The 27,374-nt window shown below is 48.2% G+C and overlaps 1 protein-coding gene across 12 annotated transcripts in view; it reads right to left on the bottom strand.

Annotated features, from left to right (window-relative positions):
• The window catches only part of HSPG2 (heparan sulfate proteoglycan 2), a 162,142-nt gene extending 135,629 nt beyond the window's left edge, over positions 1-26,513 (bottom strand). For 7 of the 12 annotated variants that reach the window (XM_066606250.1, XM_066606251.1, XM_066606257.1 and 4 more), the window contains exon 1: positions 26,211-26,480. In XM_066606250.1, the coding sequence (XP_066462347.1) occupies positions 26,211-26,273 (63 nt within the window). In that variant the 5' untranslated portion in view covers positions 26,274-26,480. Of the gene's footprint in view, positions 1-26,210 lie in introns of all 12 variants that reach the window. The other 5 variants (XM_066606261.1, XM_066606260.1, XM_066606258.1 and 2 more) reach the window with 4 other exon arrangements.
• Positions 26,514-27,374: the final 861 nt, after the last annotated feature.

Raw genomic sequence — 27,374 nt, 5'->3', positions numbered from 1 at the left:
CTGCTGCACTGAAAGCGGACCGCTGATGGACTAGGGTCCCCAGTGGTGTCGGGGGGTCCTCAGCCCGGTTGCTTTGCGTGCCCTCACACATCCACTGGTCCCAAAACCCCCTAACAGTCTGGTCAGACGATCCTCTCTACTGGTGGTCTGTAGGGGGCATCCTGAGCCCGGTCACCTTGTGTGCCCTCATCCACTGGTCCCAACACCCCCTAACAGTCTGGTCAGATGCTCCTCTCTACTGGTGGTCTGTAGGGGGGTCCTGAGCCTGGTCACCTTGTGTGCCCTCACACATCCACTGGTCCCAACACTTCCTAACAGTCTGGTCAGATGCTCCTCTCTACTGGTGGTCGGTCGGGGGTCCTGAGCCCGGTCACCTTGTGTGCCCTCACACATCCACTGGTCCCAACATCCCCTAACAGTCTGGTCAGACGCTCCTCTCTACTGGGGGTCTGTAGGGGGCGTCCTGAGCCCGGTCACCTTGTTTTTCCTCACACATCCACTGGTCCCACCACCTCCTAACATTTTGGTCAGAACGGCTGGTGGGGGACAATTCTTCGATACGACCCTCCAGCTTCTCACATCCCAATAATGCGCCCCTCTCAGACTCTGGTAACGGGGTGCAATCTCTTCTCTGCGTTGTAGAGGCGTCTAGTGGTCATAAAGCTCTACAAGCCAGAGAAGAGGTCACTGCAGACAAGAGACCTCCGAGAGCCTTTTATAGGCCAATGGGGGAACCACTTATAGGGCCTCCGGTGACAAGACCGTCCATCTAATAATTTGTATATCTGCATGCCGAGTTCTGCAGCAAAATGATAACTCCTTCTAGGTGCTTGATTTCTTTTACAAAGAGTATATATATACAGCTGGGGGGTTTCTGCGGTGACATCTCGGACTGTGACTGAGCATCTGGTTTCCTCTTGATAGTGCAGTATCCGGTGGGAGCAGGTTCAGGTTTCCATCCCCTCTGCGTGCCGCCTGGTAACCTTCTCCATCACATCCCCTCTCATGTACACAGCTGAGGGGCCCAGCAAACATCCCCTAATCAGCTGTGTACACTGGCCGAGGCCCAAACAGATCGGCCAAATGGTTAAAGGAGAAAAACAAATAGAGGCGGTCGTCCGAAGAGTCTTAGAAGATAAACTAAAGACTTTATCCAAAAATATAGCAGCACATCCACACCAGAACGGCTCCATGAATAAATCTTGACCCAGAACCAAGCTCAGTATATATATACAGTACCAGAACCAAGCTCAGTACATACATACACTACCAAAACCAAAAACTTAGTATATAAATATATATACAGTACCAGAACCAAGTTGATAATCATAAATATAGCACTAGAATCAAGCTCTGTACATAAGTGTACACCAGAACAAAATGCAGTACATAAATACAGCACCAGAACCAAGCTCATAACAAAATAGATTGGCCAAATAGTTAAATCTGGTTAGAAGACAAACTAAAGACAATAATCTGAACCTGAGGATTTATCACAAGACTTTAGTGTTGTTCTTCTGAGACACCCACAGAGCCGCGCTCTCCAGGTCTTTCCTGCAGTCAGTCCCCCTCATGTGAACAACGCAATAGATAATACCCCATCCTCTCCCACTGCCCCACTTTTGGGCTCACCATCTACAAGTTATTACTTGGCTCCTACTATACAGGAGGGCTGCACAGAAATAAGCAGATCTTGGGTGGTCTTACTCCGTCCTATCAGCTGGTTGAGGGGGAGAGACACAGATTACGCCCATTTATCCTACAACACCGCAGCAAAAAGTAATGTATGAGAACAAATGCCTCCTTGTATGATCCCTGTAATGGGCTGTCATATCATATACAATGCTGCATCACTGAGCCCGGGCAGAGGGGGCGCTGCAGCCGCAGATTACGTCATTACACCAGAGAACGTCCTAACAACCAGCGCTGCAAGGTACTCCTCCGGGGCTTCCATGGTACCACCGGTGATGCCCCGCAAGATGCCCCCCCACAAGTCACAGACCGAGCAGAGCCAGCTGGACTCATCCTCTAAATAGCTGTTACTGTAAATAACGGGTAGCAATCATCTCGCGGCTCCTCTTACAAATGCTTTTAGCATATTACACTTCCCAGTAACCTGAGCCAGGTGGAAATATTGTGTTTCTCGTTATGAGAGTCCAAAGAACATCTCCCAGAAAGTCACGCTGGAAAAAGGGATCTCGTGGTGCATGACAACGTCCATGACGGCCCCGGGAATGGAGGACGGACCCCTTCATGGGAGCACTTACCCTGGCACTAGAAACCTACTACGAGGACGTGGCCCGAGGAGACCACACAGACCGAACGCTAAGCTAACAAGACTGATGGTTGGGCAGTCCTCACTTCTGTATTAGGGGCTCCCGGCGCAGATCAGTCCTAAAATCCAGGTCAAACTAGTGCAGTATGCTGTACTCTTCTATCCAGGAAAATGCCATAAGCTGGATGGACCCCATTATAGTCAGTGGGGTCCATCCGATGCCATTAGGTGCCATCATAGGATGTATAGTTTTCTGCAGGGTTTTCCTGCCCCACCACGGTGTAAGGGTCTGCATGGGCAAATTGACTTCCTAGTAGTGTAGCATGGGCGTCTGTGTATGTTGAATGGAAGCGTGGCTGGTGTTCCTAATGGGAACACCTTGTATAGTGGGTTCCCACAAAGGGAGGCTGTGATGATGACAAGATGTGTGACTCCAACATGGCTGCGCAGGGTGTTGGCAAACGATGTGGAGAAGCTGAAGTATTGACGCTTCCACAAGTATGTTGCTGGACAGGAGGAGAACATTGCTGAGGAGAACGTTGTTGGAGGGCCCGAATTTGTGCAGATTCAGTGCCAGCCTTGGGTTTGATGCTACCCTCTGCGGAATCCCCACCCCAACCCACCTCCCGTCATAAGAAAAAAAACCTATATATATTATGCCAATAGGCGGTCTGCCTACATTCTGATTGTGTAGAAAACAGCAAGCTAGTAGCATTCCCACACCAGAACAGCTCAGTGAATAAATACCATATCTGAACCAAAGAAAATACATAAATACAGTACCATAGCCAAGCTCATAACATGAATACAGTACCATAACCAAGCTCAGTACATAAGTACTATATCAGAGCTAAGCTCATAACAAATACAGCACAAACCAACCTCTGTACATAGATACAATACCAGAACCAAGCTCATAATATAAATACAATAGCAGGGGCGACAATTGAGTTGACACTGATGCCTTGGAACATTAGAGCTGAGGAGACAGAGCCAGGAAGATGATGCAACACAGAAGGAAGATCTGCCCAGTTTCCCCCCTACAAGCTGGTGGTTGGTACCCTGTATGACCGCAAAGGTTGCACATAGCTAGGGCCAGCCATGTACAGACATTGCCAGTGGTATTATTCCTGTCGAGTGCCAAGCTGTTGCCATTGAGGCAGAGCCTGAGTTCTGCTAGATGAGTATTGCCTATGGATGAGATTAAAAGACTGTGAGAGCCAATCAGACTGAGTGCCAGTGCTATACGCAGTTTCCGCCAGTAATATATGAACTGTTAAGCTATCATTATGTGGCCCTCTTTTCTGCACCGTCATCTCGTCTCAACCCAACAGACAAAACGCGACCGGTATAGCTTCATGAAGCAGGAGTCACCCGCAGAGACTGTGATTGTTACGATCACGTAACACGGGTTTCTGGCAAACTGACCCTGTTCTACACGGGAGGATGGCAAGGCCCTACCTAAGCGGGGACATTGCCCCAATAAGGGCAGCCTAGCGATCTTCGGATCTGGGCCCTAGCTGATTCTAGGAGCCACGCACCAGAACAGGACGCATTCACATGCCACATGACAGGGACATGAACCAGCAAGGCACAGATCACACAGCAAACTTCAACAGACAAGGATTCATGACCGCTCACCTTGAACACGATACAGAGACTGACCAGGAGCTGGGTTTATATGTGAGCACAGACCCAGGAGATTGGCTAGCAGGAAGTACCACACCCAGCCAGCTCAATCAATTAACCCTGTGAGGTCTGTGCTGCTAGGAAGCTTAGAACTACAGATCCCAGCAGCACACATAACAGTGAGAAGTCAACACATGGCAGTCCAGTTCTACCTGGCCCAACTTGTGAGCCTAAAGTTGGCTTACGATGGAAACCCAAATGCAGAGGTATATAGAAGCTACAAGCCAAATTTCAGACTATGGACAGCTTTGACAACATCCTAATAGACATTACGTTTTTTGTGATCCTAGGACTGCATGTTTGCCATCAGGGACGAAAGGGACTGGATGAGCAGCACCAATGATGCCCGACACCCCAACTTCTACCAGTGATGATAGGTCAACCAACTGACTGGGCACATTGATGGTGGGACCCTCAGCAGAGTGATTGTTCTGGCCTTGTTACGTTCTCAGTCTTTGAAAAGACAATTCTTGGCCACTGCATAGTCACTGGACAACGTCTTGGCAATAAATCATGGATTACTCATGGTGACGTTTACTTTGTCTTCAAAGCTCAAGGATAATAAATGATCTCCAGCTTTTTTATTAATACTAAACAAGAACGACCTCACTAATAATTTACCTGGCACTCGGCAAACACTCTTTGCAGGAGGAGGCTTTGGAAAGAAGGCGCTCCATACAAGCCCATTCATGACATGGAAAGTGTGTGAATGTTGGCCCCAGGGTCACCCGGCATTCACAGGGGGTACGGTACAGGATAAGGCATGCAGCATTCCTCATTCCCCCTCCCCAGTGATAAGGTCTCATCAAGGAATCTGTGAAGGTGATGTGACCTGAACGAAAGAGGAAAGAAACCGGCACAGAAGCCAGGAAATGCAAGATGGAACGTGCAGCGGGTCTTCTAATCCCCACTGTCATCGTAATTTACTATACCATTACTTCATACATTGTTCCAGGACCCAGCAGTGGCTGCAGTATATTGCACCCTCATTCCAGGAGTCTGGAAATACATTATTTTGACAAAAGTATTGGGACACACATAGAAAGTGATGAAATTCGATTTTATTCAGATTTTTCAGTATGGTGTTGGGCTGCCTTTGACCTCCATGACTGCAGTAACTCTCCTTGAACCAAGTTGCCATAGATGTGGGGAGGGATTTGCCTCCATTCCTAGACGAGGGTTTCAGGGGAATGATGGGTGTGTTGGGCGCACGGATATGATGTTCTAGTTCCTCTCAAAGATGCTCAATGGGATTGAGAGCCGAACTTTAGGCCAATGAAGTTTGCAGATGTTCTGCTCCTCAAACCAAGCCTCAACACTGCGTGGCGTATGACATGGTGTTTGGTCATGTTGGTAGACTCGGAGCTGTACCAAAGTATTGCCCAGGGCAGGTGATGTCACATTGTTCGGAATGTCTCTGTACCCATTGGCCTTGAGGGTTGACTTCACTATAACCAATGGTCCTATTCCTTCCCGTCAGAAACACCCCCCAACATAACAGACCCTCCTCCAAACTTCACTGTTGGGATGATGCAGACTTGTAGAAACTGCTCTTCAGGCAACTGCCACACCCAAGTGTGGCTATCCGATTAGAAGATGGTGTCCTGTGATTCATCTGTCCACAACACTTGCTTCCACTCATTTAGAGTCCGTCGCTCCGAGCCCCATCGCGGGCGCCGCTGTGCAGTCACTGCTGTGATGTCGTGTACAGCTGATCGTCCATGGTAACCCTTCACATGACATCCCCTACAGGTGTTCTGGTGCTATGGATGTCCTAATGACTAGTGAGACCTCCTGAGCGAGGGCAGAGGATGTGTGTGATGTCTTCACAGCTCAGACAAAGCATCGTTGTCCACGTTCTGTCATTTTACGAGGTCTCCCTGAATGTGGGAGCACCGAACACACAGGAGGGTCTCCAGCATCCAATAACATGGCCAACAGTGGACTCTGGAAGGTCCAAAAGCTGCGATGTCCCGTACTGCTTGGTCAATGACATCCCCCCTCCAGACCCCATTGTTAGCTTTACACCTGGTGACATCCCACCGCCAGACCCTGTTGTCAGCTTTACACCTGGTGACATCCCAGCGCCAGACCCTGTTGTCAGCTCTACACCTGGTGACATCCCCCCACCAGACCCTGTTGTCAGCTCTACACCTGGTGACATCCCATCTCCAGACCTCATTGTTAGCTCTATACCTGGTGACATCCCACCACAAGACCCCATTGTCAGCTCTACATATGGTGACATCCCACCGCCAGACCCCATTGTCAGCTCTACACCTGGTGACATCCCACCACCAGACCCGGTTGTCAGCTCTACATATGGTGACATCCCACCACCAGACCCTGTTGTCAGCTTTACACCTGGTGACATCCCACCTCCAGACCTCATTGTCAACTCTACACCTCGTGACATCCCCCCGCCAGACCCCGTTGTCAGCTCTACATCTGGTAACATCCCACCACCAGACCCCGTTGTCAGCTCTACACCTGGTGACATCTCCCCACCAGACCCCGTTGTCAGCTCTACACCTGGTGACATCCCACCACCAGACCCCGTTGTCAGCTCTACATCTCGTGACATCCCCACACCAGACCCCGTTGTTAGCTCTACATCTGGTAACATCCCACCACCAGACCCAGTTGTCAGCTCTACATCTGGTAACATCCCACCACCAGACCCAGTTGTCAGCTCTACACCTGGTAACATCCCACCACCAGACCCAGTTGTCAGCTCTACACCTCATGACATCCCCACACCAGACCCCGTTGTCAGCTTTACACCTGGTGACATGCATCATCAAGCTTCTGTAATTAGTTAACGTTCCTCAAGGGACATCAGATCGTTACGATAAAATACTTGGACTGTATCTTATGATTAGTAACAAGACGTAAACCGGTTGTGATTTATGAAACTGGTTAGTTTATTAACATAATTGCTACTGTTTGTCTATTCCGGTTATTCCGTTGATAGTCCTGGCTCTATCTTTGGCCACCCGAGGAGTATTAGGCTGGGACCCAAGATGAGGGGCGTTGTGACAGTACTGGCCTAAACCCCCCCAGAGAGGAGCGGATGACCGCCATCGTCTCTAGCATTAGAAAAAACATCCCGGTGTGATCTGCTCTAGCGGGTTCCCCCTGTAGCATCAGACTTTGTGAGGAGTCTGGATAGTAACAGCCTCTGACAGTGAAAGTGATGCAAAACTGCAGGAAACCCCCTGAAAATGCCCTCAGGACCCCTCTTGGCTGCACTCGCAGGGGAATACATGAAGAAATGCCACCCACATGACAGGATACAGGAATTCCCCTATACAATGTGTTATCGTTCATACACAACACTGTAACTATGGTCACCCAGAAAACCCATAACTAATGTGACTGTTCCCACAAGAGCTATAGCCAATGACCCATATAATCCACAGACCAACACTGCCGGAGCGTTATAAGAGGAGCAGGGACTGATATCAGTCATATATGGATCAGTAGAGACTATAATGGTGTGAGAGAATAAGGCTATAGACAAACATACCTGCCACCAGACAAGCAGCTATTCCTTCGATCCCCCATAGACATGCATGCTCAGGCGAACACCTACTGGAGGCGGCTTATTTCCTTTGAGAACAAAAGGATCAGGCATGTTAAATTCAGCATGCCCAATCCTTTTCTTTCTCTTACTTCTGCCAAAGGAACGTTCGACAAACATCTAATATATATGTGACGGTGTGCCTGTTTTGCCAAAATACTTGAGTTCAGATGACTTTAGTCTAATGTGTTAAAGAGCTTTTCCTGGAACTTTTTCACTCTTCTCCAATTGTTCAAACCTCACAGACATGAACTTTACAGGTCAGATGTATTACTTTACTAGCCAGTCACATGATGCGCCGCTACTGGATTTTTACATCTTCCACTGATGGCACGACCGTAGCAGTGCCGGCCCAAAGTTAGATGACACTCTGTGTGGAATTACCCCATAAAAACAGCACCAGAACCAAGCTCAGTACATAGATACAATACCAGATCCAAGCTCACAACATAAATACAGCATCAGAACCAACCTCATGAGATAAATACAACAGCACAAGCAAGCTCATAACATAAATACAACACAAACCAACCTTGGTGCATAGATGCCATACCAGAACCAAACTCATTATATAAATACAGTACCAGAACCAAGCTTATAATATAAATACAGCACCAGAACGAAGCTCATAACATAAGTACAGTACGAACCAACCTCAGATAAAATATCAGAACCAAACTTATTATATAAGTGCAACTCCAGAGTCAAGTTTATTACCTAAATATAGTAGCAGAACTAAGTGATTGTGTTGTGGGGGCATCCATGGGCTGACAACAATGCCTTGGAACATCAGAGGGGCAGCGGCAGGAGGATGATGATTATCCTATCTCATGCCATTGATAAACACTGCAGTCAACCCCTAAAATGGCAGATAGCAGGGGGCAATAGATTAATTCCTTCTTCAGAGCACATAGAAGACTGTAGATTTAACCTTTCCACAACCTGGCATCAGCTGTCAGTACCTCTATGGACATAACGGGTAGGATTAAGTGCAGGCAAGTTGACTTGGCACAAGGTATGCTTGTTTAGCTGCCAACTGTTAAAGCCGCACACAATGAGGCATCAGGCTGTTACCCACATCCGTATGTGCATCCAGCTGCTTGGGTCCAAAAATGATCAGCTTGCTTAACAAGCTGGGGTAGATATCCCAGCGATGGACGTGGCACCCGGTGGTCTGCTACATCTACAGTATGATCGTTGTAACAAAGACGTCCTTCTACATCTTCATGGAAACACCCATCCTTTCTTCTCACTTCCCCTGACAAGAAAGAATCAGGAGGTCCATTCCACTGACCTTCATACCAACCAGCATTCGAGGGTGGTCATCATCGTCAGTGCACTACATTCTGCCCAACCTGCATAATATCTATCCTGGAGTCGAGCCTCCATCATATAAGTGTGTTCTTAGGTTCTCCAAGATTCTTAAACGCTAATGATCAGAAGTGTCTAGACTCCCAAGTGTGTGACTGAGAGTAGAAGTCGCCAAAATCAACTCAACCACTTATTAAAAAAATATTAGAGACGTTTCCGAATTCTTCTGAGGTTTCCTTAAATAAGCCAAGTGTTGGAAAGTTCTCCAGTTCAATCATAGTCAACCAGTTATCAAGGTGGCATCGGTGCCATGTGCCGCAGCATGTCAATGATGTCCTCTGCTAGAGGTGATGCTTCGTTATATCAAGAAAAACCTTCTGGTTGAAATCGGAGGTGCATGGAGGTATAATAGCGCCTCACGGACTCCCATGGGTTGGATATTACAGTTCTGTACAACTTCAAGCCTTTTTGGAGCTCCACATTGTGGGATGTGCCCCAAAGTGATAGTTGATTATGAATGGTAGAACAAATTGACATGTAGGGTACCCGGCCTTGTACATGGATGACAGCTGCACAGGATGGTGAGTGCAGCCATCACTTTATTGATATCTACTCTAAATGCACACTTTATTAAAGACCCCATCTAGTATCATGTTGGACCTCCTTTGGACTTCACATCTGCAGCAATTCTTCGTGGTGTAGATTCCACTAGTTGATGAAATGATTCTGCAGGAATCCCGGCCCCTGCGGACAGAAAGCTTCTTGTAGCTGCTGCAGATTAGTTGGCGATGCTGACATGTTCTGACCAGCTGACAGGAAGGGATCAGAGATTCCTGCTGCTTGCACCAAATTCTGACCTCCCATCAGCATGGAGCAACATGACCATTCTGACCACGTGATGTTTTTCCGCAGGTCAGTGATAACATTTTTGTCCTCTTTTACCCACTGAAGTCTCGCCTTTCTGTATCTCTTAGACACAATGGATCTGGAACTGGTTGTCTGCTGTTATAGCCCATCCGTGCTAAGGAACACTAGGTTCATAGAATGGTGGAGTTGGAAGGGACCTCCGGGGTCATTGGGTCCAACCCTCTGCTCATGCAGGATTCTCTAAATCACCCCAGTCAGATATTTGTCCAGCCTTTGTTTGAACATTTCCATTGAAGGAAAACTCACCACCTCCAGTGGTAACCTGTTCCACTCATTAATCACCCTCACTGTCTAATATCTAGTCTGTGTCTCCTTACTTTCAGATTCGTCTCATTGCTTCTTGTCTTTCCTTGTACAGATGACAATAGAGCTGATCCCTCTGCACTGTGACGGCCCTTCAGATATTTGTAGACGGCTATTAAGTCTCCTCTCAGCCTTCTTTTTTGCTAGCTAAACCTTCCCAGATCCTTTAACCGTTCTTCATAGGACATGATTTGCTGACCGCTCACCAGGTTGTGTGTTCAGACACATTAGTTTGAGAACCAGAGTTGTATTTGGCTACTCCTGACTTTGCAGTGCCTGTTGATCAGAATAATTTCGAATATCCCCCTCTGACCCCTTTTAGTGACCCTTTTTGTTTCCATTCAAAGGATTCCCTTTTTGCTACATGCTTTTCCTCGATCACGCCATTCTTAGTATACTCTCCACACAATTGCACAAGAAAACCCCACACGGTTGACAGTAAAATCCTGGCCCTGGCTGATCTATGACCAGGCCTCGTTGGAAGTCGCTTAGATCCCTGGATTTTCCCATCTAATGTGTATTCACATTAGCGAGTGGCAATTAGCAGAATGGTATTTAACAAGGAAAAATACAAACTCCTACAACTGGACAAGAAAAATGAAGAAAGCACATAGAGAATGGGAGGAATTGGGCTAAGCAGTAGCACACGCGAAAAAGACTTGGGTATACTAATAGATCATAGACTGAACATGAGTCAACAATGTGATGCAGCAGCCAAAAAGGCAAACACAATTCTGGGATGTATTAAGAGAAGCATAGAGTCTAGATCACGTGAGGTCATTATCCCCCTCTACTCTTCGTTAGTTAGACCTCATCTGGAATACTGTGTCCAGTTCATATCCTATGAGGAACGTATAAAGCATCTGGGAATGTTTAGCATGCAGAAGAGAAGGCTGAGAGGAGACTTAATAGCTGTCTACAAATATCTGAAGGGCTGTCACAGTGCAGAGGGATCAGCCCTATTCTCATCTGCACAAGGAAAGACTAGAAGCAATGGGATGAAACTGAAAGGGAGGAGACACAGATTAGATATTAGACAGTGAGGGGGATCAATGAGTGGAACAGGTTACCACGGGAGGTGGCGAGTTCTCATTCAATGGAAGTGTTCAAACAAAGGCTGAACAAATATCTGTCTGGGATGATTTAGTGATCCTGCACTGAGCAGAGGGGGTCGGACCCGATGACCCCGGAGGTTCCTTCAAACTGTACAGTTCTATGATTCACACTGAAAGTGATTCACAGAAAACTTGTCGTAGGATCTTACGCTGCGCTCTGCGGTCACGGTGATCATTTCCAGGGTGATAATAAAGTGTATAATGTCTACACTACGAGCTTCTGAGCGGCTTCTACATTAGCCAGCACTTCCATGGCATGGAGGTCGGTGTCAGCAGCTCCCGGATTAGTCATGTGTCACAGACTCCTGGCCAGAGGTTGCACATCTCCCTCCCTTGAGTCATCCTCTGTAACCGGGTGAATTTAACTAATTCCATCACAAATAAACTGAGATATTTGCCAAAATACAAAGCCAAGTGCCGACTTTTCCTGCATCTCAAGCCAGCGTTTAAACAAAGTTACTTCCTGACGTCTGTTTCTTTGGTTTCTTAATCAAGTCTGTTTTTTTCTGAAACTTTTACATCTGCAAGAACAAAGTCTTTGCCCCTTAGGCCCGCTATCTCAAGGAAGCAACCAAAAAGATAAGGTGAGAGGCATAAAGTCCATTACTGCAAAAGCTCAGGGGGACACAGGCCTTACTCCAGGGGTTACAAAAGCAGGTCAGATGCAGAAAGCTTTGCATGAAGGCCAGTAGTCTCCACAAGCTACCTGAATACCTCCGTGAGCTTCTTATAAGACTTGTTCTTCGCTGGTATATGTGGTCAATTAACTCACGTATGCTTGTTCAGCTCTTAACTTCCTGATGACTTAAAGGGGTGATCAGAGTTAGGGAAACCCCTGTCACCGGGGCCCCCATGAGTAATCAGTGGTTGCTCACCTCTTCCTCCACCACCGACTCCGGTCTCCACTGTCTTGGTTTACAGACTGCTGCATTCTCCTGTAAATCTGCTGCAGCAGCCAATTACAGCGCTCAGCCATGATCGCTGAGCGCCGTTATTGACTGCTGCAGCAGCTTGTTTGTGGACAGCCTCAGGCTGACTGTAGCCAGTAAAGTGAGACTGGAGCTGCCGGTTGGGTGAGGGAGCGGGAAGAGGTAAGTAACCGGGGGACCTGTGACAGGTGTTTCCTTAAAGAGGTTCTCCAGTTTTAAACTAACAATGGCCTATACTTAAGATAAGTCATCAATAGTAGATCAATGCTCTTCTGGGCCAGTGCACTCATTTCTGCAAGAAGCAGACAGCTCTGTTCCCACTGCAGTGGCCAGGCTTGGTATTGCAGGCAAAGTTCTCATTCACTTCAGTGCCTGCAATACCAAGCCTGGCCACTGCAGCAGGAACAGAGCTGTCTGCTTCTTGCAGAAATGAGTGCATCGGCCCAGACAACAGCTTATTGCAGATCTACTATTGATGACCTATCCTGAGGATAGACCATCAAAAGTTTACAACTAGACAACCCCTTTAAGGTCCTTTTACATGGGCCTATTATAGGGTATAAACACTCCTCCGAATCTATAAACAGGGAGATGTACAGCCTATGGGGACAATTGTACTAATGATTCCTGATCGTCGCTACTTCTAGGGGAGACTATCTCTGACGTATCATGGATTGAGGGCTCCTTGATGACTGGACGATGGGGATTAAACTGTTAATATTGGCGCAACGTTCCACCGCTACAATAACTCCCTGGATTCTAGTGCTTCGCCCTTGATTAATGAGGTGTGGCAATGACCGGCATATTGAGTCTGTCCTTGGTTCCAGGACACATTTCGGAGACATTAATCTGTCCCGCTACTCCTTTGTGCGGTGATGGAGTTCAGCAGGACGTCGCTTCAAGCGCCAATAATAGAGCTCCGACCACAAAACAAAGCAAGGAAACCGACTAATCTGGAGGAAAAGTCTTCTGTGTTGTGCATCTGGAATCCACAGCAAAACGGGAAGGAAAAAGCAGTCAAGGCTGCAAGACCCCCGTCTTCCTGACCTCAGCGCCCAACAATCTGCTGCGTGTAAGGCTTGTCCATATACAGAGGCAATCACCCGTTACCCCGGGGGTTTCTGCATCGGCCCCCTGACCATTCACTCTTTGTAATGCTGCTCCTCACCTCGTCGGCGCTTGATGCCTGCTGACATCCGGCCATACACATCATGCATTACTGGAAGGCCACGGTCACACCTAGCGGACATGCTGCTGGTGCCGCAGACGTGGCTGCAGAAGATACCTACATTACAGTATCAGCGGTGAGGATGAGATATCAAGAAATCCACAGCATAAATTCAGCTACAGAGCGGATTTCACATCTGTAGCGCGCCAATTTACACTACGGATTTTTAGCACGGACTTCGCCTCTTTGGATGAGGACGTGAAAGTGGAAATCAGCACGACAATGTGCATGTAACAAGATTCTGATGTGGATCTGCTGCAAAATCCGCAATGGATTTTCTGTGAAACCCCCCATGGCTTATTCCCAAGAATACTCTGTCTATGGGCGCACTCACAGGGGCGTATGTGTCCCGCGTATTACGCGCAGATTTTTCCGTGCTACATTTGTATCAGCTGCATATGTTAAATCCCTATAGGCTATATTGGTGGATAATACACACCAAAACAGGACATGCGCGAGAAGAAAACGCAGGAGTGACTGGCCCAATAGAAGTCAATGGGCTTTTAGCACTGCGTATTGCAGGCAACATACGCCCGTGTGAGTGAGCCCATACTCCGAGGACAGCCAACTGGCCCCAGATTAAGTTGAGATTTTGGCTAACCCCTATAATTTATTAGCGAGCTGCGCAGGCCTGCATCGCGGCGGGGTTCTTGGCCACATGACTGACGCAACCAAGAAGCAACCCGGCTGACCACCCTGTGGCACCATACTGTTATACTTCCTCTCCTTTTATGATCCACACCGAATCAGAAAAGAGTGGGGTCTCCACACTGACCCCCAGATTACACACTCCATGAACCTGCCCAGACTACAATGAGACGGTCTGCAGAACATGTGACACTGCCGCAGTGTGGGAAGGCTGTAGAGCAATGATCTGCAGAGTAAACTTCACACAGGGGAGGAATGTGTCACTACTACAGGGTGGGGGGTCACGCCGGGGTGCCCAATGTTTGCCGAGATCAGCCCCCTCCTTTCATGTGCAGTTACTGAATTGACTAGTCAAATAGACATTTCACGCTCCCCGGCTGTCTGCTCACAGCTTCCGCTGACCCCCATGTAACCAGCACCTGCAGCCCCTCGGAGCGGTGAAGCCCCCTCATCACCATCTAGACAACAGCTGAGCTCCTCACCGGTAGTCAATATGAAGTAAAATGAGACCAGTATTAAACCCGCGGCGTTCAGCGGTTCCATTGATGTGAAGAGATCCGTAGAAATGCCCGACCGCGTTCTGCATTAGAGGACCATGCGGATTCCACGGCTCAATGTGTTTTTCGCAATGTGACCCATTACCATGTTTTGTCCCCATTGATAAACGAGAAGGAATCAAAACCGCCATTGTGGGAAATTTCCTAGAACCACATGTAGTAATAGGCGCCATTAAGGCGGAAGCTGCGCTCGGGAAGACAGCGGCCGTTATGGCTTTCACCAGATTACTTCAGACTTCCTGACAGTTTGGATGCAGCTTTTGCAAACTCAGTACAAGCGGCGAGTGCTGCGCCGCCGAGTCCGGGCCGCCGCTGGTGTGTGAGGAAGGACGGGGAGGTAAAAAAACGGACGTCACGCAAATCTGTAAACTGCCACCCCGAGATCGTCTGTCACCAAGATGTTTTACTAAGGTTTTACGACTGCAAGAGCAGACAGCGGCCTCAGTATTAATACTACATAGAGCACTGGGCTGGCCTCAGTATTAATACTACACAGAGCACTGGGCTGGCCTCAGTATTAATACTACATAGAGCAGACAGCAGCCTCAGTATTAATACTACATAGAGCACTGGGCCGGCCTCAGTATTAATACTATATAGAGCAATGGGCTAGCCTCAGTATTAATACTATATAGAGCACTGGGCTGGCCTCAGTATTAATACTATATAGAGCACTGGGCCGGCCTCAGTATTAATACTATATAGAGCACTGGGCCAGCCTCAGTATTAATACTACATAGAGCACTGGGCTGGCCTCAGTATTAATACTACATAGAGCAATGGGCTGGCCTCAGTATTAATACTACATAGAGCACTGGGCTGGCCTCAGTATTAATACTACACAGAGCACTGGGCTGGCCTCAGTATTAATACTATATAGAGCAATGGGCTGGCATCAGTATTAATACTACATAGAGCAATAGGCCGGCCTCAGTATTAATACTATATAGAGCAATGGGCTGGCATCAGTATTAATACTACATAGAGCAATAGGCCGGCCTCAGTATTACTACTATATAGAGCACTGGGCCGGCCTCAGTATTAATACTATATAGAGCAATGGGCTGGCATCAGTATTAATACTACATAGAGCAATAGGCCGGCCTCAGTATTAATACTATATAGAGCAATAGGCTGGCATCAGTATTAATACTACATAGAGCAATAGGCCGGCCTCAGTATTACTACTATATAGAGCACTGGGCCGGCCTTAGTATTAATACTATATAGAGCAATGGGCTGGCATCAGTATTAATACTACATAGAGCAATAGGCCGGCCTCAGTATTAATACTATATAGAGCAATAGGCTGGCATCAGTATTAATACTACATAGAGCAATAGGCCAGCCTCAGTAGTAATACTATATAGAGCTATGGGCTGGCATCAGTATTAATACTACATAGAGCAATAGGCCGGCCTCAGTATTACTACTATATAGAGCACTGGGCCGGCCTCAGTATTAATACTATATAGAGCAATGGGCTGGCATCAGTATTAATACTACATAGAGCAATAGGCCGGCCTCAGTATTAATACTATATAGAGCAATAGGCTGGCATCAGTATTAATACTACATAGAGCAATAGGCCGGCCTCAGTAGTAATACTATATAGAGCAATGGCTGGCATCAGTATTAATACTACACAGAGCATTGGGCTGGCATCAGTAATAATACTATATAGAGCACTGGGCCGGCCTCAGTATTAATACTATATAGAGCAATGGGCTGGCATCAGTATTAATACTACATAGAGCACCGGGCCGACCTCAGTATTAGTACTACATAGAGCACTGGGTTGGCCTCAGTATTAATACTCTATAGAGCATTGGGTTGGCCTCAGTATTAATACTACATAGAGCACTGGGCCAGCCTCAGTATTAATACTACATAGAGCACTGGGCTGGCCTTAGTATTAATACTACACAGAGCATTGGGCTGGCATCAGTATTAATACTACATAGAGCACTGGGCCGACCTCAGTATTAGTACTACATAGAGCATTGGATTGGCCTCAGTATTAATACTACATAGAGCATTGGGTTGGCCTCAGTATTAATACTACATAGAGCACTGAGCCAGCCTCAGTATTAATACTACGTAGAGCACTGGGCCGACCTCAGTATTAATACTACATAGAGCATTAGGTTGGCCTCAGTATTAATACTACAAAGGGCACTGGGCTGGCCTAAGTATTAATACTACATAGAGCACTGGGCCAGCCTCAGAAATAATACTACCTAGAGCACTGGGTTGGCCTTAGTATTAATACTACATAGAGCACTGGGCCGGCTTCAGTATTAGTACTACATAGAGCACTGGGCTAGTCTCAGTTCTAATACTACATGGAGTACTAGGCTGGTCTCAGTATGAGGGTGCATTCACATGAACTAGTTTCTCGCAGCAGTTTTTTGCGTATTGGGGGAGGCACAAAACTCACACTAAAATAGACCCCATTGTTCTCAATCAGTCTGTTTACATGCATGATGTTCCCCTCCCAGCGATGCCATAAGACAGAAGTGTAATTTTTGGCGAGTCCACAGAAATCTCGGCCATTGTTTCCAAGGAGGGGTGGGATGGGGGAAATCGCATGGATTGGCATGTATGTGCAAGTTTCATTGCGATTTTAAATTTTTCCCACTGAAAATACATGCGATTTTTGCAAGTCTGAAAAACATCTGTGAAAGTTACACGTTCAGTGATGCCATTTTCTCACAACTTGAGATGCACACAGCGAACATTGCAGTTTTACATGTAAATGCACCCTTAATACTACAGAATTCATTGCACGTGGCCGGCCTCAGTATTAATGCTACACAGAGCATAAAGCTGGCCCAAGTGTTAATACTACACAGACCATGAAGCTGGCCTCAGTATTAATACTACACATACCATGAAGCTGGCCTAAGTATTAGTACTACACAGACCATGAAGCTGGCCTCAGTATTAATACTACACAGACTATGAAGCTGGCATAAGTATTAATACTACACAGACCATCAAGCTGGCCTCAGTATTAATATTACACAGAGCATAAAGCTGGCCTCAGTATTAATACTACACAGACCATCAAGCTGGCCTCAGTATTAATACTACACAGACCATCAAGCTGGCCTCAGTATTAATATTACGCAGAGCATAATGCTGGCCTAAGTATTAATACTACACAGAGCATGAAGCTCGCCTCAGTATTAATACTACACAGAGCATGAAGCCGGCCTCAGTATTAATACTACACAGACCATAAAGCTGGCCTCAGTATTAATACTACACAGAGCATGAAGCTGGCCTCAGTATTAATACTACACAGAGCATGAAGCTGGGCTCAGTATTAATACTACATAGACCATGAAGCCGGCCTCAGTATTAATACTACACAGAGCATGAAGCTGGCCTCAGTACTAATACTACGCAGAGCATATAGCCGGCCTCAGTATTAATACTACACAGACCATAAAGCTGGCCTCAGTATTAATACTACACAGACCATGAAGCTGGCCTCAGTATTAATGCTACACAGAGCATAAATCTGGCCTAAGTATTAATACTACACAGACCATGAAGTTGGCCTCAGTATTAATACTACACAGAGCATGAAGCTGGCCTCAGTATTAATACTACACAGAGCATGAAGCTGGCCTCAGTATTAATACTACACAGACCATGAAGCTGGCCTCAGTATTAATGCTACACAGAGCATAAATCTGGCCTAAGTATTAATACTACACAGACCATGAAGTTGGCCTCAGTATTAATACTACACAGAGCATAAAGCTGGCCTCAGTATTAATACTACACAGAGCATAAAGCTGGCCTCAGTATTAATACTACACAGAGCATGAAGCTGGCCTCAGTATTAATACTACACAGAGCATGAAGCTGGCCTCAGTATTAATACTACACAGACCATGAAGCTGGCCTCAGTATTAATGCTACACAGAGCATAAATCTGGCCTAAGTATTAATACTACACAGACCATGAAGTTGGCCTCAGTATTAATACTACACAGAGCATAAAGCTGGCCTCAGTATTAATACTACACAGAGCATAAAGCTGGCCTCAGTATTAATACTACACAGAGCATGAAGCTGGCCTCAGTATTAATACTACACAGCATGAAGCTGGCCTCAGTATTAGGGCGCCCACCCACTGGCGTTTGCGATTTTCGTGCGTGAAAAATGCAGCGTTTTCGCAGCGTTTTCCCCGCGTTTTCCTCGCGTTTTTCGCTGCGTTTTCGCAGCTTTTCCATTAATTTCCATTGACTTTCATGGGTGCATTAGGAGAAAAATAAGGACACATATGCAACTGACAGTTCCTATGTTAAAAAACGCAAACGCAACGCAAAAAAAAACGCCAGTGGACAGGAGTACATTCAATTCTAATTGCTCTTGAGAAAAAACGCAAAACGCAAAGAAAAAAAAAAAAAAAATCGCCAGTGGGTGGGCACCCGCGCCCGCCCACCCACTGGCGTTTGCGATTTTCGTGCGTGAAAAACGCAGCGTTTTCGTCGCATTTTTCGCGGCGTTTTCGCGGCATTTTCGCGGCTTTTTGCATTAATTTACATTGACTTTCATGGGTGCATTAAGAGAAAAATAAGGACACATATGCAACTGACAGTTCCTATGTTAAAAATTGCAACGGACTGAAACAAAAAACGCCAGTGGACAGGAGTACATTCAATTCTAATTGCTCTTGAGAAAAAACGCGAAACGCAAAGGAGAAAAAATCGCCAGTGGGTGGGCGCCCTTAATATGGGGTGATTCACTACCTGAGTAACTGTAATTTCTGTCAGGTTCTCTATGAAAACTGAGGAGGACGAGGATTATGGAGCCTATTTATGAGAACCGTCTAGAAGAAACCCAGCCTGCTGCCTCTAGCAACCAATCACAGCGCAGCTTTCATTTTACCTCAGCAGTATAATATATAACAACCAATCACAGCGCAGCTTTCATTTTACCTCAGCAGTATAATATATAACAACCAATCACAGCGCAGCTTTCATGTTACCTCAGCGGTATAATATATAGCAACCAATCACAGCGCAGCTTTCATGTTACCTCAGCCCTAGGAGTGAAGCTGCGCAGTAATTGGTTGCTAGGGGCAACAGGCGGGTTTTCTTCTAGACAATCGCAGAGCAGCTTTTGTTTTACGAAACATTGATACGAGTCCAACATGAATACCACACGGGGGTGCAGTGTAACAGATTATTAACGGCAGCACAGGTTCGCAGCACACCACAGCTTTCCTTGCAGCAAATCTCTTCTAATTACTTCACAGAGCCGAGGAAATGGTCAAGAAGCACACTAACTGACCACAGACATGAGTGGTCAGCTGACCAGCCGGCCAGCAGGGGTCCCACACTGCTCCCCCCAGTACAGCCACCTCTGCTGCATACACCTATAGAGGGTACATCCCGCAGCTGTGGGGGGCGCTGACACAATAACAGAGGCAATATGGCCGCCTCCTCTATATATACACCAGCAGGATGGAATGCACAGGCGGCTATTTATACTCCGAGACAGGAATATTTCCTGGAGACGGTCAGAATGTAATTTAGGGTTGTGGAAAGTGCCGCTCATCCTCCAATAAGGACTTGTTCAATTTTTGCGTGCGTAATACGCAGTGAATAGAACCCATTGATTTCGATGGGTTCATTCAGATGAGCAGAGTTTTTCACTTCATACTTGGTCCCTTGTGCACACAAAAAACCTGCAAGAGCGGACAAAATCCATGGGAGTACGCAATTCTCAAACGCATGAATACGTACCATATTTACGCTTGCGCCAAGATGAACGAGCCCTAAGAGCTATGAGCTGATGGTGCAGATATAGTACCAACGACTGACCGCTGACGTGGAAGTTACATGTTAGTCCGTATCTGCTGTGTCACCGGTCAGGCATTAATGGTTGGACGGTGACATGCCAGGTCAACATGCACATAAGGGCCCGTGTATTAGTGCGGGCCCATTCACTTCAATGCATCAAAATAGGACAGAGATATCCTAAAGGGCAGTGCTGGAGGAGACATGTCTACTAGGCAAGGTCAAGGGATACGTCCTTCTGGACTCAGGCGGCCACAGATCTACCTCTAGGTCCAGACTGGAGATATCCCTATAGGACACGGGCGACCCTACAAGACTGGACCAGAGGAAATGCTTTGAATAACCAAGACCTAAAGAAATTGCCCATAAGACTAATTCAAAAGAGTTCTCTACAGGACGGAGACAGATACAGGCCTGCTAGATACAGGCCGGAGACATTTCTAAAGTGAAGAGGCGAAGGAGACATATCTATTAAGCAAGTTCAACGTTTATGTCCCCCTAGACTCAGTCTGGAGATGTTTCTATAAGAGCGGGCCACAGACCTACCTCTAATCTAAGCTGGAGATATCCCTATAGGACATGGACAGCCCTACAAGACTGGACCAGAGGAAATGCTTTGAATAACCAAGATCTAATGACACTGCCCATAAGACTCATTCAAAAGAGTTCTCTACAGGACGGAGACAGATACAGGCCTGCTAGATACAGGCCGGAGACATTCCTAAAATGAAGAGGCAAAGGAGACATATCTATTAAGCAACTTCAACGTTTATGTCCCCCTAGACTCAGTCTGGAGACGTTTCTATAAGTGCAAACCACAGACCTACCTCTAATCTAGGCTGGAGATATCTCTATAGGACACGGACAGCCCTACAAGACTGGACCAGAGGAAATGCTTTGACTAACCAGGACCTTGAGAAATTTCCTATAAAACTCAATCAAAAAAAGTTCTCTACAGGATGGGGATACATAAAGGCCAGAGACATTCCTAAAGTGAAGGGGCGAAGGAGACATGTCTACTAAGCAAGTTCAAAGGATATGTCGCCCTAGACCCAGTCTGGAGACCTTTCTATATGACTGAGCACAAACCTACCTCTAGATCTAGGCCAGAGGTATCTCTAAAGGACATGGACAACCCTTCAAGACTAGACCAGAGGAAACGCTTAGAATAACCAAGTTAACAAAAGATGTCCAACTAGACCCAATCGAGAGAGATCTCTACAGGACAGGGCCGTGATGTAGATCCAGGCCAGAGATGTTCCTACAGGACAGCCTTGCAGGACGCGGCCGGTGGAGGCTTTTTTAGTAAGAAGATTAGTCATCATCAAGGGTGGTTTCACATCTGCACTCAAGCTTCTGATTTCTTGTTTCGTTCAGGTAGCAGGAAAGGGGAATCCTCAAACAGCTCCGTCTCTGGACAGAGCCAAACTGTGCCAGCAGACCCCATTGACCATAATGGAGTCTGTTCGGTTTCCGCACAGCTACCCAGCTTTTTCTCTTCGTATTTTGAGACAGATCTGCGGCGGAACTTCTGACCGGAGTTAAAAATGCAGATGTGAAACTAGCCTAATACATAAGCTAACCTCACTGGATGACACAAGCTGACATTGCTGAGCAAAGGCTTCTGCATTATGTCCCTCCTCCTGAAACGTAAGGTGGCAGCACTCTCTATCCTGAGGGTCAACACTAACCACGTGTACTACATATCTCAGCATGCCCTGCAATAATCCCCAGAGTTCTAATAGATGAAGCGAACTTGCAAGACACCATACTGTTCAATATTCTGAGCAAATGAAAGTGAAGCAGTAATCGGAGACCGACGCATTTCACACCTATTAATTGTAATAGCAGTCTATTATTGAGGGGGTGTCTGGGGTCCTGGGAAGGTAAGAGATCCTTAACTCCATACACCCTCCTGGGATACCCCACAGAGCCGAAGACAAGCAGGCACCAGAGCCCTGAATAACCTGCAGCATAAGACACCGCTCCCCGTGGCGCACCACTATTTATACTATACAGGAATCCAGCACACAAACGGTCCCGTCCATCACATGTCCTGCAAAAATCTACACATCCTGCCTGATAGTAATGAGGTACACAATGTAGTCTACACGCCCCTCCATACTGTAAATTATACTCTTTCATGTGATATCTGTTCCCATATCATGCAGATCAGTAACTGCAAATTCTAGAACTATATGTCAGCGGAGCATGGCTCAGGCGACGGGAGGGCACCATAGCGGAGAAGTATAGCTCAGGTGACAGGAGGCACCCGAGCAGAGAAGCATGGCTTGGGCGACGGGAGGGCACCCCAGCAGAGAAGCATGGCTCGGGCGATGGGAGGCACCCTAGCAGAGAAGCATGGCTTGGGCGATGGGAGGCACCACAGCAGAGAAGCATGGCTCAGGTGATGGGAGGCACCACAGCAGAGAAGCATGGCTCAGGTGATGGGAGGCACCACAGCAGAGAAGCATGGCTCAGGTGTTGGGAAGCACCACAGAAGAGAAGCATAGCTCAGGTGATGGGAGGCACCACAGCAGAGAAGCATGGCTCAGGTGATGGGAGGCACCCCAGCAGAGAAGCATGGCTTGGGCGATGGAAGGCACCCCAGCAGAGAAACATAGCTTGGGCGACGGGAGGCACCCCAGCGGAGAAGCATGGCTCAGGCGATGGGAGGCACCACAGCAGAGAAGCATGGCTCGGGCGACGGGAGGCACCCCAGCGGAGAAGCATAGCTCGGATGACGGGAGGCACCCCAGCGGAGAAGCATAGCTTAGGCGACGGGAGGCACCCCAGCAGAGAAGCATGGCTTGGGCGATGGGAGGCACCCCAATGGAGAAGCATGGCTTGGGCGACGGGAGGGCACCCCAGCAAAAAAGCATGGCTCAGACAACGGGAGGCACCCCAGCAGAGAAGCATGGGTCGGGCAACGGGAGGCGCCCCAGCAGAGAAGCATGGCTCAGGCGACAGGAGGCCCCCTGGTAGAGAAGCATGGCTTGGATGATGGCAGAGTACCCCAGCAGAGGAGTGTGATTCAGGTGACCGGAGAGCACCTTGGTGAAGCTGTGTGGCTTGGCTGGTGGAAGGGCACCTCGGCGGAGAATCTTGCCTTGGGCAATGATAGTGGACCCTAGTGGAGCAGTGTGGCTTGAGTAATGGGAGGGGACCCCAACGGAGCCGCGATTGTCCAGAAGATACACCAATACAGCGGCATATGTCTGAATGGGACACTGACGGAGTATCATATGTCTGGATGGTGCTCCAGTGGAGCAGCATGCGTCTGAATAGGACCTCAGCGGAAGAGCACATGACCAAATGGTACCCTGTGAGAGTAGCGTACATCCAGACGGGACCCCACTGGAGCAGTGTATAGCCAGATAGGACCTCCGCGGAAGAGCATGCATTTGCGTGGGACCCCAACAGAGCAGCATCCCTCTGAATAGGACCCCGGCGGAGCAGCGGCCGCCTGAATAAGACCCCGGCAGAGCAGTGGATGCCCAAAATGGGACCCCAGCCGAGCAGCGTCTGCCTGAACGGGACCCCGGCGGAGCAGTGTGTATCAGGTGATCAGTCCGGGGGCACAGGGTGAAGTGATGGTATACCGAGAAGCAATTAAATAATTTGGTGTCAGGATATCAGGAGTAAACCGAAGGGGTCTCGGAGAGAGGGCTCAGGTTATTGGGGAGTGGTGTCAGGATATCAAAATCCTGGAGAGCAAGGTCAGGATCTTGAGGAGCTGTACTGCATGTCGGGGCGCAGCGTCAGGATCTTGAGGAGCTGTTCTGTATGTTGGGGCGTGGCGTCAGGATCTTGAGGAGCTGTTCTGTATGTTGGGGCGTGGCGTCAGGATCTTGAGGGGCTATACTGTACGTCGGGGCGCAGTGTCAGGATCTTGAGGGGCTGTGCTGTATGTCTGGGCGCAGCGTCAGGATCTTGAGGAGCTATACTGTATGTTGGGGCGCAGCGTCAGGATCTTGAGGGGCTGTGCTGTATGTCGGGGCGCAGCTTCAGGATCTTGAGGAGCTATACTGTATGTTGGAGCGCAGCGTCAGGATCTTGAGGAGCTGTGCTGTATGTTGGGGCGCAGCGTCAGGATCTTGAGGAGCTATACTGTATGTTGGGGCGCAGCGTCAGGATCTTGAGGAGCTGTGCTGTATGTTGTGGCGCAGTCAGGATCTTGAGGAGCTATACTGTATGTTGGGGCGCAGCGTCAGGATCTTGGGGGTCTGTGCTGTATGTCGGGGCGTGGCGTCAGGATCTTGAGGAGCTATACTGTATGTTGGGGTGCAGCGTCAGGATCCTGAGGGGCTGTACTGTATGTTGGGGCGCAGCGTCAGATTCTTAAGGAGCTGAACTGTATGTCGGGGCGCAGTCAGGATCTCGAGGAGCTGTACTGTATGTTGGGGCACAGTCAGGACATTGGGTCTCCACAGTTCTGGCCTACGAGTACCGCACACTGCTGAGGTCCCGCTGGCGCTGCTCTCTCACCCCTGACACCCGCTAACTACTGATGGTGAACAATGTGAGTCGGCTCCTTGTAACCCTTTAACTGCCGGAGAAGTGACATGTGCTCCTCACAGGGACCATTAGGACTTTAAGGGTTATTCAGTGTAAGTATTCCAATGGCCACCAGCTCTATAGGGGCTGTGAAGAAGAGACCCTTATACACCCCCCACTGAGGGCTCTCCAACAGACGCAGCTCAGGGGCTTTCTGCAGTGACAGAAGGAGGCAGCAGCATGCCTGTCACTTGTAGTGCGGTCAGTGGAAAGCCTGGATGTCACAGGTCGGAAAAGGGCGATAAAAAACTGCGATACGTATTTCTGCAAGAAGCGACCTGCAGGAACTCTGGGAAGGGAGCGTTAAGGGAGTCAATGAGAGTCAAAAACTAGTGCATAGAAGTAGCGACCTCTATAACCCGGGCAGAATACTGCCACTACCTATATAACCCGGGCAGAATACTGACACCACTATCTATATAACCCAGGCACGATACTGCCACCACTATCTATATAACCCGGGCACAACACTGCCACCACTATCTATATAACCCGGGCACTATAATGCCACCACTATCTATATAACCCAGGCACTATAATGCCACCACTATCTATATAACCCAGGCACAATACTGCCACCACTATCTATATAACCTGGGCAGAATACTGCCACCACCTATCTATATAACCCGGGCACGATACTGCCCCCACTATATATATAAGTCGGGCAGAATACTGCCACCACTATCTATATAACCTGGGCACGATATTGCCACCGCTATCTATATAATCCGGGCACTATACTGCCACCACTATCTATATAACCCGGGCACGATACTGCCACCACTATTTATATAACCCAGGCACGATATTGCCACCACTATCCTCTGTGACCTGGCACTATTCTGCCACTATCCTCTGTAACCTGGCACTATTCTGCCACCACTATCTATGTAGCCTGGCACTATTCTGCCACTATCCTCTGTGACCTGGCACTATTCTGCCACTATCCTCTGTGACCTGGCACTATTCAGCCACTATCCATGTAACCTGGCACTATTCTGCCACTATCCATGTAACCTGGCACTATTCTGCCACTATCGCCACCACATGCAGTATAATATGACATCATGCTGTCGGTGACCTCACAGTCCACAACATGCAGGGCTGCAGAGAGCGTCCCGCGAGTGTGGCGCTGCACGCAGTAATGTGGTCCGTCCATGAGACGTGGAGCAGCAGGAGGACTAATGATGGAGCTCCCCACTAGCAGCCTGCAGTCCCATCAGTGCTGCGTCCCTTCCCGCCGTCCCCAGGAGCTGCACTCACCTGTATGAGCAGAAGGATCAGCAGCGCCCGCCGCCCCGGGCTCCCCACATCCCAGCATCCCATCCTGGGCTCCTACTAGATCCACAGCCCGAGAGAAGCCCTCACATCCAGGGGACAGCAGAGCGAGCAGAGCGGTGTCACTTCCTCCCTGCGCCCCGCACACTGACTGACTAATCCCGGCCCGGAATGTCAGGAGAGGCGGAGAAGAGACAGGGAGCAACCTACTAACTATTCCTCTAACCGGCTCCTGACGGACTAATCCCAGCATGGAATGTCAGGAGGAGGCGGAGGAGGGGACAGAAAGCGGAATACTAACTAGTCCTCTGACCGCCTCCTGACCGACTAATCCCAATCTGAAATGTCAGGATAGAGAAAGAAGGAGGACAGGGAACAGCCTACTAACTAGTCCTCTGACTGCCTCCTGACTAACCCCAATCCGAAATGTCAGGATAGAGATAGAAGGAGGACAGGGAACAGCCTACTAACTAGTCTTCTGACCGCCTCCTGACCGACTAATCCCAATCCGAAATGTCAGGATAGAGATAGAAGGAGGACAGGGAACAGCCTACTAACTAGTCTCCGACCACCTCCTGACTAATCCCAATCCGAAATGTCAGGATAGAAACAAAAGGAGGACAGGGAACAGCCAACTAACTAGTCCTTTGACCGCCTCCTGACTAATCTCAATCCAAAATGTCAGGATAGAGACAGCAGGAGGGCAGGGACCAACCTACTAACTAGTCCTCTGACTGCCTTCTGACCGACTAATCCCAATGCGAAATGTCAGGATAGCGAAGGAAGGGGGCAGCCCACTGACTAGTCCTCTGACAGCCTCCTGACTAACCCCAATCGGAAATGTTATGTGTATTGCACTGCTGCAGCATGTGAGAGGTTAATGTCTGACAGTGGCTGGGATATGTCTGGAAATGTATTAATATCTGTCTCGTCACATGATGTCTGCACCCTATAAATATGAGTGAGTGAGATGTGTCTGGGTCTTCAGTCATCTTCAACGGTAGTGAGAGGAGTGAGAGCGCCAGCCACATGAGGGTACCTTCAACCCTCATGTGGTGAAGTGAAGGAAGAGGAGGAAGGCCGCCTGCACACGAGTGTTCCGGATTACGCCAGCGGATTTTCACGCGTGCGGAGACCTGCATATGGCCG

This window comes from Eleutherodactylus coqui, chromosome 6, assembly GCF_035609145.1.
Source record: "Eleutherodactylus coqui strain aEleCoq1 chromosome 6, aEleCoq1.hap1, whole genome shotgun sequence".
In the NCBI taxonomy this organism is placed as follows: domain Eukaryota; kingdom Metazoa; phylum Chordata; class Amphibia; order Anura; family Eleutherodactylidae; genus Eleutherodactylus; species Eleutherodactylus coqui.
This window is presented reverse-complemented; position numbering and strand designations above follow the sequence as displayed.